At 57.8% G+C, this 16,335-nt stretch overlaps 1 protein-coding gene across 3 annotated transcripts in view; it reads left to right on the forward strand.

Moving 5' to 3' along the window:
- FADS2 (fatty acid desaturase 2) overlaps positions 1–14,826 on the forward strand; it is a 37,659-nt gene extending 22,833 nt beyond the window's left edge. For 2 of the 3 annotated variants that reach the window (XM_070457471.1, XM_070457470.1), the window contains 8 exons: positions 348–431; positions 5,449–5,509; positions 5,914–5,990; positions 11,438–11,535; positions 11,798–11,894; positions 12,190–12,269; positions 12,730–12,855; positions 13,211–14,826. In XM_070457471.1, coding sequence (XP_070313572.1) covers positions 348–431; positions 5,449–5,509; positions 5,914–5,990; positions 11,438–11,535; positions 11,798–11,894; positions 12,190–12,269; positions 12,730–12,855; positions 13,211–13,262 — 675 coding nt within the window. In that variant the 3' untranslated portion in view covers positions 13,263–14,826. The remainder of the gene's footprint in view (positions 1–347; positions 432–5,448; positions 5,510–5,913; positions 5,991–11,437; positions 11,536–11,797; positions 11,895–12,189; positions 12,270–12,729; positions 12,856–13,210) is intronic. The other variant, XM_020916871.2, reaches the window with a different exon arrangement.
- The last annotated feature ends 1,509 nt before the right edge of the window (positions 14,827–16,335 follow it).

The following is a 16,335-nucleotide window of genomic DNA, read 5'->3' on the forward strand; positions in this document are numbered from 1 at the left end:
TGGACGCCTCTCAAGTGCTGACTTTTGGGACGTGCAGTGGAAGTTTGGGGGATCTGGCCATCCCGTTGCCATTGACGTTAAGACCATGACCATAGTGCCCTGTGAAACGCTCTCTCACATACTCGGGAAGAGGCCAGCTGTTCCTGGATTCCTGGTGTTGCCAGGACCATGCTGCTTGGAAGGAATCTTTATTTTACGCTTAGGAAGTATTTAACAGATTTTTAGTGTTTTATGGTTTCACTTTTCTAAGATTTCTTTTTTTTTTAAGAATGTGGACCGTTTTTTAAAGTCTTTATTGAATTTGTTACAATATTGCTTCTGTTTTATTTTTATTTTTTGGCCATGAGGCCTGTGCGACCTTAGTTCCCCGACCAGGAATCAAGCCCACACCCCCTGCATTAAAAGGAGAAGTATTAACCACTGGACCACAGGCAAGTCCCAGAACCTTTCTTTTATGCTTAGAAAGTTCTTCATATATTTTCAGTGCTTTATGGTTTCACTTTTTTTTGGCCCTGTGGCAGGTGGGATCTTAGTTCCCCAACCAGAGATCAAACTCATGCCCCCCACAGTGGAAGCGCAGAGTCATAACCACTGGACCACCAGGGAAGTCCCTTGGTTCACTTTTGAAGGCTTTACTTTGGCCACATGAGGCTTGGCTAAGATGATGGTCTACGTCCATAACTTGCAGGAGTCAGTCAGTTTTTCTGGTTTCCCCTTCCCGGGTCACGTTGCACCTGCTTAGGGGTGAGGTGTCCTCTCCTGAAGCCCAGCGCCTGGTCTGGACTGAGCATCAGTGCAAGACACTGTCTGGGTGACTTGGGCATCCGTGGCTCCTTCTAACTCACTAAGAGCTTGTCGTGGACTGACTTGCCCCTTCCAGAAAAAATTTACATCATTTCCATCCAGAAATACGATATCTTTCTCCATTTACACTTGAGCCTCTTTTTTATACCTCTTAGAAAGCTTTTCCTCTTCTTTATATGTCTTGTGGCCACATTTCTTTCAACTGAATCCTAGATAACGTCTATATTTTGTATAGGGGTTTCTGTGGTATTCAAGAAAACTGTTGCCATTTGGCTAGTTATCTTATGTCCAACTAGGGTCCACTGACGTCTGCTTGTGATTCTAGTTGTTTTTCAGTTGATTCTTTTGAATTTCCTGAGTCGACAATCATATTTTTGGAAAATAGTGAAAATTTAGACACTTTCTAATAGCTCTCCACTCTTATTTCTGGTTTAGGCTTTACGACGTTACTAGAACTTCAGAACAGAATTGAATAGTGGTGATGTCAGGGGTAGTCTTGTTTTTGCTCCCCGCCGCCCACTTTTTTTTTTTTTGGATCTCTGTAAGTGGATTCTCAGAAGCCAGGAGTGTTTCCGCCTGCCTCTGAGTCTGAGAGCCTGCTTTTCAGACCCCATGGGAGGCTCTCCCTGCCCCATGGCCTGTCAGCAGTTGACCCTCCAGATTACCTTTGCGAATAGGCCAAGTATTCCCTTGGAGCAGCCGGGGCCCTTGGGCTGGAGTCTTGCCATTCCTCGCATGCCTGCCGGGGCCGGCTCTGTGAGTGTTTCTCTGCCTGTGAGTCTGCACTTTCCCAGAGGCAGGCAGGGCTCTCCAGCTGCCCCCCTCCCCCAACCCTGAACGGACAAGGCAGGCCCTTGTTGCTCAGATATTTTGTTCCAAGCCTGAAAAGTCCCCTGTACATGCCCCTGGCACCCCCCCCACCAGCCCGTAATCCAAGTCGGGCCTCGTGGTTCGTGGAGAGGAGGAGCACTGGGGTGTCAGCTGGCCAGGCCCCCAGGGTCGTGGGCCTCCCGGAAGCCAGGCCACCAGGGTTCCCCCTGCCGCTGCCTCTGACCTGCGTCCCTTTCAGCCTCAGCTTGAGGACACGTAAAAGCGGGTCCTGCATGTGCCGCCGCGCCTCGGGGTCTGGACACGACAAACTACCCGGAGCCTCGCCTGCAGTTTGAGTCTGCATAGCTCCCCTGTGACCGCCCCAGAGCCCAGGCTTTCTTCGCGTGTGATGAGGACTCTCCTGCAGGGGAGAGGATTACAGGCTCCCCTCCAGGGCCTGCGGGCCCCCGTGGAGGGGGAGGCTGATTTTGCTTAGTCCCTGGGCCCCGCACCATGCTGAGCACCACATGTGGGGCGTCACTTAATCCTTGCTTAACCATGAGGCAGGAGCTCTCATCCAGCCCATTTTATAGATGGGACAGCTGAGGCTCAGAGAGGTGAAATAACTAGCTCAAGGCTACAGCTAGAAAAGGCAGTGAGTGCCACAATCCAAACCCTGGCTGAATGACTCACAGCCAGGGCTTCCAGGTCCTGCAGGGCCCTGCCCGGGGCCACCACCTGCTGGACGCTAGGGGCCTGTGTTTCTTGGATCCCTCCAGCTTCCTGACATAGTAAGAAGCCAAGAGCCCCTCCTCTGAGGGTTTCTTATCCCAAGACACCTCTCCCCTCCCTTCCCTGCACCCATGGCAGACAACCGAGGGCTGCAGAGAGCTGAGCATGGGAAAGTCAAGAAACCAGGTTGGGCCCACACCTGACTTGGCATCCCCGAATCCCTGCTGTGCTTGCTGGTTTTCAGAGGAGAAGCTAGCGCCCTGGGTCAGCCTCACACTGACAGGCGATCTTGCAGTCCCCCTAGCTGAGGTCATCCGGATGGGATCAGATGCCCTGTGACGGTCCGTGTATCGCGGCACACAGGTGCCTGTATAGCCGTGACCTGCCTTCTTTAGTCCTGAAGGGCTTTCATCGCCCCATCATCCACCGGCCCTCAACAGATCTAGGGAGTACCCATAACAAACCCAAATCTCATGGCAGGGGAAGGGGGGCTGCAAAGCAATTTGCTCAAATAACAAATTGCTTCCAAATCTGGAACCCCCCACCGCAAAGCTGGAGCCCTCGGGGGTGGGCAGAGGGGCCAGCTGCTGCCTGGGGGCAGTGACATGGCAGCTCCCACAGGGCAGTCTAGGCCCTTGAAGGGATGCACGCAGGAGCTGGCAATACTGACTGGCCAGGGAGCACTAGCCAGGGAGCATCAGCCCGGTAATCTCCTGTCACCCCCTACAGGGCACCAGGGATCACTGCAGACAGGGTGCTCGCTGTGCAAATGCAGCTTCAAACCAGCTTCCCGGGGTGCCCACTGCCGAGTCCCTCTGTGGGGACCCTCTGCCAGCCTAGCCTGCCCCTAGTGCTCACTCCCAGAATAGAGCTGGGCCAGCCTGAGGTTCCTCTGGGCCTGGGGCTGTCCCTTGGGACGACCTGTGGGGCAGAGGTATGGTGAGGAGGGCACCTATCAGGGCTGGAGAAGCCTGCAAAGTCTGGGCCTGTTTCCTGGCTTCTGGGAGGGAGCAGGGGGACTGTTCTGTGAAGCACACACTCCCCAGAACCCAGACCACCAGACCACTCAGATTAGCGGGGTGCCTCTAATCCCTCCCTCCCCTGCAACGTTGTCCAGGACTGTGTCTGGGGTGCCCTGATTGGGATCTCTCCAGGGCCTGCCTCGATCTTTTTTTTAAAAATATATATAAGAGGAAAGATTGGTAGAAAGAAAAGTTCCCTTTATTTCAGAGGCTGGCAGCATAGGGGCTGGGGTGCAGAGGGTAGACTCGTGTCCAAAGGCTGACTCCTCCCAACTGACAATCAGTAGGCAAGAGCTTTTAAATTTTGTTTATTTGGCGGTGCTGGATCTTTATTGCAGCGCACGGGCTTTCTCTAGTTGCAGTGAGCAGGGGCTCCTCTCTGTTTGGGGTGCAAGGGCTTCTCATTGTGGTGACTTCTCTTGTTGCTGCTTGAGGGCTCTAGGCACATGGGCTTCAGTAGTTATGGCACACAGGCTTAGTTGCCCTGATGCATGTGGGATCTTAGTTCTCCGACCAGGGATTGAACCCACGTCCCCGGCATTGGCAGGTAGATTCGTAACCACTGGACAACCAGCCTCAGCCTTAACGACAGCCTTCGTGCAAAGGATTCGTGCATTCTGGGGTTTGGGGGAGACCCCTGCCAAGGCACAGGAGGCCACATGGACCAAACAGATTCTGGCGGTGCTTCAGCGGGGTGTGCCAGCCCTGTGGTCACTGGTACCAAGATGAATGCCCTGGGGACAGACTTAGCTCTGCTTTCACCCAGGGCTCCTCCGTGGGCCCTCCCTGTGATGCTGGCACTCACTCCATCCCGTGCCTGGAGAACGGGAGCATTGGCCAAGAGGACATCCGGGTTTCTCCCTCTGTAACATGCTTTGCTCTCCTAGCTGCAATAAGCAGGAGTGGACATCATGTGATGAGGGTGGCACTGACCTTTGGAGCTGGGGGCGGCGGGAGGTGGCGGGCAAGTAAAGAGCCGGGCAAGTAAAGAGCCATGTCCCAGGGGTCAGCCCCTGGCATTTATGCCCGTGTTCTCACTGACTCCTCTTAACTGGATGCCAAGCAGGGCTCAGGCAGGCTAAATGACCTGTACAGTCTCAGCTGGTGAGAGGCAGAGCCCAAGCCTGGGCTCCCTGAACAGTCCCCCTGCATTGCAGGCAAGAGCAGGTCCCCCTCTGTGGGTGGCATCTTCTGGTCTCATTCCCCAAGGAGCAGGGTGGGCTGGTCCTCGGGGGGCTGGACTTTGGAATTAAGGGGCTTGCAGGGACCCTGTGGGGCTGTGGGTCTCCCCGCTCCCACCCCCATCCTGGCTCACACTCGCTTGGTACACTGAGGATGTCCACACCCCAGCCAGACCTCTCAGCCCTCCTGACTGGCATGCCTGGGCATCAGAGTGCCCGGGGTAAGACCAGGTGACCAGGTGTGTCCTGAAGAGTCCCTGTGGTAATCCCCTCTGGCCTGGAACCTCAAGTGGTAAGCCTCAGCCTGGAAATTGCAGGCGGCTCAAGGGACTAGAGGCTCAACCTTGTAACTGGTAACAATTTCCCGAGCCCTTACCTGGGTTCTCCCAGCCACTGAGGGCTCCAGGGAGCTCCTCAAGGGGACCCAGGGGCTTTTCTCTCTCCAAAGGGGTGCAAGCTGGCCAAGGAGCTCCCTCTGAGTGCCTCTGCACACTCCCCCGCAACCCCAGTTCCTTGTTCCATGGTGCATTCATTCAACAAATATTTATTTGCTGCCTGTCTCATGGGCTCTGAGTCCGCTTTCTTGGGTTCAGATCCCGGCCAGCCCACTTCTTGTGTGGCCGTGGGCAGTGACTTGACCCCGAGCTTCAGCTCTGGAAGCACTAGCTTCCAGAGGAGCGCCTGAGCTGAGAGGCCAGCTTGGGATCGGTGCGCCCAGCAAAGGCTGAGGAAGTGTTGACTGGAGCAACCGGGAGCCCAGAGGGGCCCAGGGTGCAGAGGGACAGAAAGCCCCCCTGGGCGGGAGGAAGGAGCAGGGACGGCAGAGCGGGTGGAGGAGAGCATGGGAGGCGGGGGTCCGAGGGGCCCTGGAGGCTCACAGTCTCTGCTTCTCTCCTCAGTACGGCAAGAAGAAGCTGAAATACCTGCCTTACAACCACCAGCATGAGTACTTCTTCCTGAGTGAGTGCCGGGGCGCCCCACAACCACACCCCGACCGCCTTCCCAGTGTGGCCGTCCATCCCCGCTCCCACCCGACACCCTTCCAGACCCAGAAAGTGACACCAAAGCTGTCAGAGCAGCAACAGCCACAAACCCATCCTGGCCCGTGCTACACAGAAGGGACACTGGCCCAGACACCCGGATGCCAACACTCGGGCTTCCTGGGCAGGGTGCCAGCGGGTACTTCCAGCCCCCTTCTCAGAGTGCCAAGGTTCTAGTCTCCTCTGCCCGGGAGCTACAGAGCTGGCACCACATCCTGGCTTCTGCCCTCCCAGTTCCTCCCCATCTTCCAGCCCCGCCAGGGGGAAGAGGTCGCTCCAAGCCCCTCTCCTCTCTCTCTCTCTCTCTCTCTCTCTCTGTCGCAGTTGGGCCGCCGCTGCTCATCCCTTTGTACTTCCAGTACCAGATCATCATGACCATGATCATTCGCAAGGACTGGGTGGTGAGTCCAGGGGACCCAGGAGCGTGGGGAGGAGGGCGACTCGACCCTGGGGCGGCCCACGGCATCTCCTCCTGGGGTGACTACCTTGTCACCCTCAGGAAGGGACTTGCTCTGAGGCCAGCAGGAGCCAGCGAGGCTGTAGAACCCCAGCCCGAAAGATCCCCCCATGCAGGGCGTCCACTGGGAGAGCCCCTGCCTTGGCGGAGCCCCCTCAGAAAGTTGCTGAAGGCTGAGTGATGAGTCACACGCAGTCACACCATCCAAGGCTCCAGCCCTCACCCTCCTGAGTCCCCGTGAGGCCCCTTAGACCCAGTGGTCCAGGTCACACTGCTCTCCGGTTGGTAAATGGAGAGCAGCCTGGCACTTAGTTTCTAATCTGCGTGAGAACGTGCCGCACACGGGGTGGCACTTCTGTTAAACAACAGGGTCTTATTGTCTCACACTCTGGAGGCCAGAGTCCAAGATCAAGGAGCCTGCAGGGCTGGCCCTTCTGGGGGCTGTGAGAAGTGGCCTGGGCTGGCCTCTGCTTCTGATTCGCGGATGGCCAACATCTTCTCTGTGGGTGGTTCTGCCTCCCTGTTTCCCCTCTGTCTTAGGACACCAGTCATGGATTAGGGCCCTCCGTCATGACCGCATCTTCACTCATGACATCTGCAAGCACACTGTCTCCAAATAAGGTCCCATTGTGAGGTCCCGGGGATGAAGAGTCATTTTAGGGGACACGATCCTGCCCATCACTCCAGAGAGAGACGGGGACCCTCGAGAGGAACAGTCCTTGGCTTGATGTAGATGCGTAGGCGTGGTTCTCAGAAGAGAATGATGTGCCCGTGATGGGAGGCCCTGGGGGAAGTGGTCATCCTGGGCAGAACCTGCTTTTGGCAGAACCTGCTTTTGACAGAACCTGCTTCTGGCAGAACAGGGTTCACTGGGACTGCAACTGGGACAGAGACAAGACCTCTGCCTTTCAGACCGAGCAGACACTTGGTCGGTATCGCTGGTCTTTTTTTGTTTTATAAAACCCGATTTCATAAGTGAAGATACTGAAACTCTGAGAGTTTGGGGCTTGCCCAAGGTGACACCAGGGGGTGGATCAGGCATGAGAACGCCCCAATGCCACCGCCTGGACTCACCCCGCTCCCACACCCCAGACACTGCTCACTCAGTAACAGGTCCTCGTGCTTGTATAGCAATTGGAGGACTTCAAAGTACTCTGTCTTACATGCTTCCCTGGGTATTATTGGCAGAAGTGCCTGTTGATTCTGCTAAGAGGGCCAGCCTGGGACTCAGAAGCAGGTTGCGAGTGTTTGGGGACGAGGAGGGATTTGGAAGTCCCTGCCAGCCCTGTGCTGGTAAAACCTGTACTCCACGCTTGTCGGGCATGCTCTTTCATCAGTACCCGCTGTGCTTCAGGAACAGTTAGGCCCTGCCACCCACAGTGAAAGTCGCTCAGTCATGTCCGATTCTTTGCGGCTCCATGGATTATACAGTTCATGGAATTCTCCAGGCCAGAAGACCGGAGTGGGTAGCCTTTCCCTTCTCCAAGGGATCTTCCCAACCCAGGGACCAAATCCAGGTCTCCCGCATTGCAGGCAGATTCTTTACCAGCTGAGCCACAAGGGAAGCCCAAGAATACTGGAATGGGTAGCCTATCCCTTCTCCAGTGGATCTTCCTGACCCAGGAATCGAACCGGGGTTTCCTGCATTGCAGGTGGATTCTTTACCAGCTGAGCTATCAGGGAAGCTGTGTCTGGCCATTAAGGCGCATCCGGGCCGGAGAGAAGGAGTTTCTGGGTCAGTGAGGGGGTGGGAATTGGAACCCAGCTCTCCTGCCCCTGTGGTGACTGTTGTTTTCACCAGGGCTCACCTCATAGTGGAAGAGGACAGCGCTGCTCGGGACACTCTAATCTAATCTGCTTTTATGGCAGACGCCTGACATGAATATTTAATCCTCCCCCTTTTTTTTTCACTGTGTGTGTTCCCTGAAGGACAAAGCATGAAATAGGCACAGTAGGAAAGGGAAACAGACTTTATACCTGAACTGGCTCAGGTGGCCCAGCCAGGGATATTTGATCGGGCACCTGGGGTCAGGGCTCTCTTGCCAGGGAGTAGGGTTCAACTTTGGGCTTCTAGTACACAGCAGTAGCTGACTAACCAGGCTTAGCGCCAGATGCAGGGGCACCCCTCAGAGGCCCACGTGACAGAGGCATGCTCTGTGCTGTGATTTTCTGATTTATGGTAACTGTGAGCTTAGGTGCCAAGTGCAGATGGGACCTGGGGTGGTGGTCCTCAGTAGGAAGAATTCTGTTGAGCCACTGGCAATATTGGGGAGAATTGGGGGATTTTTTTGGCCACATCTCACAGCATGTAGGATCTTAGTTCCCTGATTAGGGATCGAACCCGGGCCCGCTGCCGTTGAAAGCACAGAGTCTTAACCACTTAAGCCGCCAGGGAAGTCCAGGGTGACATTTTTGATTGTCACAATTCAGCTGGGGTGGAGTGTACCTGGCACCTAATGGGCACCATGCCATGCCTGGGACAGCTCCCCCAACCCCCACCCCCCTGCACTGCTGAGAACTGTCCAGCTCCAAAGGCCAACCAGCATTGCCAGTGGCTACATCCTGGAGCTGTCCCCAGGCCTCAACTTCCTGGAGGTCGGTTGCATCTGATCCCACGATCCGCTCCTTCTTGAAATTCTCCCTGTCGGCTTCCAAGTCCAGCCTCTACTGGTTCTCCTCCACCTCTGTCTCCCTTATCACCTTTATCCCTTCACCCCTGACACCAGTGGTCCATGGTCATGCATCATTTTGTACCACAGTTAATAGGCACACGCCTCCATTAATATATGTGTACATACTACTGCACTGCGCGCACACAAAAAAGGAATTAAAATGAATGTGATGAAAAGTAGAAACAGAACTTAAAATATTGGCTTCCCCCACCCGCTAAGGGCTTCCCTAGTAGCTCAGACAGTAAAGTATCTGCCTGCCATGTGGAAGACTCAGGTTCGATCCCTGGGTTGGGAAGGTCCCCTGGAGAAGGGAATGGCAACCCACTCCAGTATTCTTGCCTGGAGAATCCCATGGACAGAGGAGCCTGGCGGGCTATAGGCCATGGGGTCGCAAAGAGTCAGACATGACTGAGGGACTTGTTAGTCGCACACGCGCCCTTAAAGACCACCTCCGTCCCGAGGTCTTGCCCTCCACTCACTTCTGGCCCTTCAGACCCCTTCCGAGCCACTCTTCCCACCCCTTTCCTCCCTAGCCAATGACACCGACACCCGGGACCAGCCTAGGTTCACCATGACCAAGCAGTCTCTGCACAGAACTGCCCCTGCCTCCTAGAGTCCTGGAGACTGTTGCCCCCTCGGCAGGGCCAGGGGTCCTGGTTTGGGCCTCCCTCATTTCATTCCTGAGCTCCTGGAATAACCGAATCTCCTCACCTCCAGTTGGCAGGGACCTATTTTTATGATTTAGATGGAACCACATTCTTGTCATTTAAAGCATAGTGGGTCTTCTTCCTTGCTGCCAAGATAGAGGCCAGTCTCCCCCAGGCGGATGTGACCTGGCCATGGTCTCTTGCCCCGACCTGGAGCGCTTGGGCTGGAGTATGTGGATCATATAATCTATATGTAAAATAGCCCCTCCCTGCTCGCCTCATCGGACTTTTCTATGCATTGTCATTTCTGCAAACATCCATCCTACTGTTCTTTGCTTGGCCAACCTCTGCTGTGTCTCAGCCCGTCTCGGGCACCACCTCCCGATGGGGGTCTTTCTAAATCAGGACAGGGTCGGGACCTCATGCCATGCTGCTGTCACCCCTGTAACTGTGTTTCCCCTTCCGTATGCTATGGAAGGGATCTCCGTCTAAAGTCTGTCCTTCCAGACAAGGGGCTCTCAAGCACTTCTGTTTGCCTCCAGCACCTAACTCAGCCCCTGACACAGGGAAGGTATTCACTGCATGCTTGTGGAGATTAACTGAACAGAGCTCCTGTAAAGGATGAATTTGCTGAGCAGATAAGGGGAGAAGGAGCCTCCAGGCAGATCCAGCTAGACACAGACAGCACGGCACGGCTGGGCCGTGGGAGACGTGACAGGCTGCAGGCAAGGCCAGGATGGTGGACAGGCACGTGAGGGACCCGTGCATCCTACTGGGAGGCTGGATTTTGCCCTTTATCCCCCAGCGGGGCAGGAGGCTCGTGATGGCTTTGCGGATGGCAGTGGCGTGATCCAGCTTGCATGTTAGGAAGGTCTCTATGGCAGCCAACTGGTGCCAGGACCAGAGCGGAGTCGTCAGAGCTCAGACTTGCAAGCTCTGCTTTTGTTGCCACACCTTCAGGCCTGTAGAATCTCGGGGGGATAGTCTTTTCCCATACGGAAGACGGAGGACCAGAGGCACAGCTCAGAAAGTTACAAGCTACACAGAATAGCCACTAGTGGTAAAGGACCCACCTGCCAATGCAGGAGACAGACACTGGTTCGATCCCAGGGCCCTAAAGATCCCCTGGAGGAGGGCGTGGCAACCCACACCAGTATTCTTGCCTGTGAATCCCATGGACAGAGAAGCCTGGTGGGCTATTCAGTCTATAGGGTCGCCAAGAGTCGGACACAACTGGAGAGACAGCACACACAGAGAATAGGGTGGAGGAGCCTTTGCTGTGACCGCTACCCTGCCGAATGTCTGGGGAGAAGTGATTAAGGGGGCTGAAACAGTCAGTGCAAAGGCCCTGAGGTGGGAACGCGCTGGGGCAGGGTGGCTGAGCAGAGTGGTCGCCAGTCCCTGTGGCTACTCTGGGTGGAATGGGAGGGCTTAGCTTAGGAGGACAGAGTGGGCTTGGAGCTAAGACAGTTCTCTCCGGTTGCCATGGTTGCAGAGCCACGGAGGCAGCTGGGGGGGGTGGGGGGGTGCTTGCCCAGGAAGAGAGTGCAGAACGGAAGAGGGGCTGGTTGGAGACACGGGTGGGAAGAGGACCAGCCCTGTCAGGCTGCTGGGAGGGTCCTGAGGTGGGTGATGGACGGCGTCCCTGGCCTTTGTGGCGCTAGAGTGAGGACCTCTGGGGGTCGATGAGCAGTTTGTGAGCCTACGGGTGTCGGGGGTGTGTGCACACTATGGTGCACCTTCAGAATCCCCAGGACCAGGAACGAGCTGCCAACTCCCGGTGTCTGCTAGCCCCCGTCCCTGCGGATTTCCCTAAATGCAGAGCTTGTAGCCCCTCCATGTTGCTAAAACCTCTCAGCCTTCTCCTAGACACAAAGACTGTTGTACACACGTCCTCTGGCAGGCCTCGGATCCTTAGCTGGACCCGGTGTCCAGCTTCCTGGAGGCCCATAGGGTTTCTTGGCCGCCTTCACTCAGCAGTGAGCCAGGCTTGCTGTGTGCACACCTGTGGTTGGGACCCCATGCCCAGGAGGGTGAGATACTCCCACGTCTAACTGCGTTTCTCTCCGCAGGACTTGGCCTGGGCCATCAGCTACTACACCCGTTTCTTCATCACCTACATCCCTTTCTATGGTGTCCTGGGATCCATCCTTTTCCTCAACTTCATCAGGTGCCTGAGTTTTGCTGGCTACTAGCCCCTTGGCCCCCGAGCACTGGTGCTGATGGGGGTTTGATGTGAGGCCCCCCCGAGGAAAGCCTCAGAAGTCCCACTTTCTGCCCGGGCCCCTCATCAAGGAGCTCCACTCAACCCCCTCCACTTGTACCCGTCTTGCCCTGATTGGGGTCGGGAGGGACACTTGGTTCCCACCGATTCCCCGGACCCTGTGGAGACTGAGCCACCAGGCTGCACGCTGAGTTGAGCTCCCTTTCAGGTTCCTGGAGAGCCACTGGTTTGTGTGGGTCACACAGATGAATCACATCGTCATGGAGATTGACCGAGAGCCCTACCGCGACTGGTTCAGCAGCCAGGTGAGGACGGCCAGCGCTGGCTGCCGGGGGGGCGGCCCACGGAGCCCAGGTCCACGTCCCCAGGAGCGTGGCTGCCCAGTAGGCCCCGCACTGTCCTGCCCTTCCCTGGGGCTGCCGGTGTCCTTCCACTGGGAAGCCCAGAGCTGGGCAGGAGAGGGTGGCCGGGAGCTTCTGTAGGGACCAGTGGGAAATCGGGGCAGGGCAGTGAGACCCGGGGAAGGCTGGGCCTCGTGAAAAGGAGAGGGGTCCCTTTGTGCTTCTGCTCCCAGCCATTCAACACCCTTCTTCCCCACAGCTGGCAGCCACCTGCAACGTGGAGCAGTCCTTCTTCAACGACTGGTTCAGCGGGCACCTCAACTTCCAGATCGAGCACCAGTGAGCGCAGGCGCGGGCGGGGGTGGGGGGGCGGTAGGCAGAGGGCATACCGTGGAGGCAAGTTGCCAGCAGCCTCACCTGGCAGAGGGAAGCAGGCGGGGGCTCCCTCTCTCTGTCTTTCCCCCAACGACCCTAGATTGTATCTCTGCCCCACCACCACCCACGAGCCTCCTGGAGGCCTAGAGAGGGGCTCTTGTTCCCCGGACCATGTGATCACAGTGGCACCCACCCCTGTGCGTGGACCCTGGCATCTCCCTGGATCCCATGAGCCTGGCAGGGCGGGCGACTGGTCCGTTTATTGACAGGGAGCCCGAGGCCCAGCCCTCCCTCGCTGCAGGCCAGCTGCCCCTGCGGGCACACAGGGAGAGACGGACAGGGTCTCCCGGGCCTGGCCAGCCTCCCTGTGGGCGGTGGAGGCAGTGGGCCAGCCCTCACGCCCGCCCCCACACGCTCTCCCCAGCCTTTTCCCCACCATGCCCCGGCACAACCTGCATAAGATTGCCCCCCTGGTGAGGTCACTGTGCGCCAAGCACGGCATTGAGTACCAGGAGAAGCCGCTGCTCCGAGCCCTGCAAGACATCATCGGGTAAGGAGGGGCGGGCACGGGTGTCGGAGACGCCCCAGGTCTTTGGGAGACAAGGAGGGGATTGGGAGGCACGGGGTCGTGGGACCGCTCGAGGTGGAGACCAGAGGGGCCCTGCTGGCACGGGTGCCCCTACCTGGCCCCTCTGTCGCCAGGGATTGCCTGGCCTCTGTCTGGGTTGGACAAGGTCTCTCCCTGGGTCCTTTCAGGGGTCCCCCGGGGGGCCCTGGGCTCCTGATGGAGAGCTGGGAGGAGGCTCCCAGGCTGGCAGAGCCCGATTCCCTGGGGCTCCTTGTCCCAGTCGACCCTTGGCCCCTGTCGACCTGCTCCCTGACCGCCCCTTTCCTTCTCTCCCCAGGTCCCTGAGGAAGTCTGGGCAGCTGTGGCTGGACGCCTACCTCCACAAATGAAGCTGCAGCCCTCGGGGCGCCCATGGGGACGGTGGAGGGGAGCCGGTGGGGGTGGTGGCCGAAGGGGAGGGCAGGGTTTTGTTCAGAGAGGTGTCGGGAGGCTGTGATGCGCGGCTCATAGACTTGAGGCTCGGTTTCTCCTCTCTTGCTGTCTGGTTTTGAGGCGTTCACGCCTCCCTCCCACACCCTCCCTCCTGGGTCCCGCCCCTCCACCCTCCATCCTGAAGCATCAGCCAGACCAGATGCGCACCGCTGCGGCCTGTGAGCCCCTTCAGCCTGGCCTCCGGGCTTCACACCACCCTCTTTTCTCCCTGCTCTTGAGGTCCGCAGGGCTGGGTCCCAGCCGGCAGGTGGGATGGCTCCCTGAGCCTGTGGGCTGGCCCCACCGCCTTGGACAGCCACCCACCCTCTGCCCTTCTGTGGGGTGATGTGCTGGATTCCCCGGGTCTCCTTCCCACCGCCAGGTCGGTACTGGGGGCGCCCCTGCAGGCCCCACTTTCTCTTCAGATGTCTGGCCCTGACGTCAGGCTCCCTTTGCCCGTGTTGCAGCCAGATCAAGCCTCCGGGCCCAGGGAAATGTCCGGGCCCCACCAGAGCCCTCTGACCCAGGGCTCGAGCAGTTCCATCCTGCCGCCTCCCAAGTCCAGAGCCTGTGACCCCGGGACCATGGGGGCGGGGCCACAGATGAGCTCAGCAGAAGCAATGGCCAGGTCAGGGGTGAGCCGACCTGTAGGCTCAGATGTTTGTTCTGGTCGGGAGACCCGAGATTCTGAAGCAACTGGACTGTTCGCTGGAGCGCTCCGTTCCTGCCAGGCGGTGCCAGCCAGTCCCTGACCACTTGGCTGGTGGGGACTGAGGCCCTCCAGGCTGTGAGTGGGCGCTGGAGCCCAGAAGCTCAGCACAGCCCCTCCCCACGCTGGGGCTGCCCGCATGGACACGCTCTTCCCCAGTCTATCACGCTCTCTTGTCTTTTACTCATTTTCTAACCTTTTGCTACAGGATGTTTTGCTGGGGGTGGCAGTGGGACTGGGCCTTGGGACAATCTGCCTGTTCCCACCCCCCAGCCCCTCTGCAGCTGGGCTCACTCACTGAGGCTTCCATGGCCCTGACTGTCAGGAGACAGAAGGAAGGAGCCCCAGAGGAGGGTGACCCCGAGAAGCTGGGAACTTGGTGAGGTGGGGGTGGGGGTACCCAATGGGACAAGGAGGGGTTGGGGCTGAAGGCCAGACAGCTGAGGGGACAAGAAAGTGAGAGGGTGGGGAACCTGGTGGCCACTGGGAAGATCCAGAGCTGCTGCATTTGGAAATTAACCCACTAACCCGTAGATAATTCCAGGGGAGGGCGGGGCAGGAGGGACCAGCTCTGACTGGTGATGGACCTGAGGGTTGCCATGGCGATGAGGGATGGCCTGCCTGAAGCCCTCCCATTGAGAACACACCAGCCCAAAGAGCCACTGTCCCTCCCCTGAGGCAGAATGGATCCATAGGGAACTGACCTTAATTTTTATCATGTTGCTTCCCCACCTCTACACTTTTGGAAATAAATGTGATTTTATTCTCACGTCCTTGTTTCGCGCCAGCCTGATTCTCCTCCATGTCCTGTTCGCCGATGCTGGGTGGGGTGTCGATGGAGTATGGAGAAGGGGGTATGCTTTGCGCTGGGAGCACTTTCCTCAGTCCACCCCCACACCTTTGCTCAAAGAGAACTTCCTTTCCCGTTCCCTAAAGTGCACATCAGGCCAGGAGTTTTGGGCAAATGGTTCAGATTAGTAAGCCCTCCTTCCTCTTCCTGGGGACTCTGTGGAGTGAGGCTTTCCAAAGGTCTGTGGGGGGCACAGGCCACCTTCCTGACATCCTCATTCACCATCCCCCTCCTCTTGAGGGACCACCCACAGGCCCCGGGTCACTGGCTTCTGCCAACCTCTGGCCTACCCCTTCCTGGTCCGTGTACCGAGCTCTGGGGGCAGAGGCTCAGAAGGGCCGAGGAGAGCCCCTGTGCCCACGCACCGGCTCACTGGGTCCCCCAAGCCTGGGAAGAGTCCCAGGAAACGTGCCAGGGCAGTTAGCCTCCTAGTGGCCCCTATAGTGCTCTCTGCCCTCCCCTCTGGGCTGGCTCAGCTCGGCAGATCAAGCTGGGAGTACCAGGGAAGTGCCGAGAGGTTTCGAGGGAGCCAGAACCTCAGGAGCTCCCCACCTGGCCTTGCATCTGCTCCCAGCAGGGTGGGGGAGGGCTCGAGAGTAGACCCCTGTCCTCTCTGCTGCTTCACCTGTGACCTCAGTGTAGCTGGCAGGGACACCCAGCTGATCCGGTTAGTGCGTGATTCCCCAGTGGGCACAGGTCATCTCGCAACACCCTGTGAGCCCTTGGCCTTGGCCTGCCCCGACACCCATCAGAGGCGTTCGAGTCTGGGAGGCCTTGGGGAATATACCTTCCATCCCCCTTACCTGTGCCTGTCTTGTCTCTTACCTGGGCTGGGCCCAGCACTATGAGCCTCAAGATAGTACAGTAATAGACACACACACACACACCTCCAGCCAGCTGTAAGTGCCCCCAGCTGTAAGTGCAGCGTTCATCACCAGTGACAACCAGGATCCCAGCAGGGGGAGACTGGTGGGAAGGATTCTGCTGCCACTCTGAGGGCATCTGGCAAATCTTGGCCCAGGTTGATGGGGGCCTAGACCTTCTGTGACTTCTTCCCCCACACGCCCAACCTTGTCCTCACACATTACCCTTGGGGCCAGGGACTGGGGAAAACTCATTCCTGCTCTCTGCCCAATTGCCCCTCCTTTCCCACACTCTGCTGAGGCTCTTGCCCAGCACAGAATCATGGGCTTCTCATCCCCACCCTCTGCCAAACTCATAGCCCCCAGGGTGGTCACAGAACCAAACCTCGATTCACAGAGAAGGAGGCTGAAGCCAGAAGGAAAGGACTGGGCAGCTGAATTCCAGCCCCTCACCCGGCCTGGCCCTCCCCTTCCCCCGGCAGGGCTGCCCCACAAAGGAAGGGCCATTTTCCAGAGCCTGGGCTCTTCCTGCCCCACGTCAGAGTCAGACTGCTCCCCAGAGGAGCGAG

The sequence above is a fragment of the Odocoileus virginianus genome, chromosome 28 (assembly GCF_023699985.2).
Source record: "Odocoileus virginianus isolate 20LAN1187 ecotype Illinois chromosome 28, Ovbor_1.2, whole genome shotgun sequence".
NCBI classification, from domain to species: domain Eukaryota; kingdom Metazoa; phylum Chordata; class Mammalia; order Artiodactyla; family Cervidae; genus Odocoileus; species Odocoileus virginianus.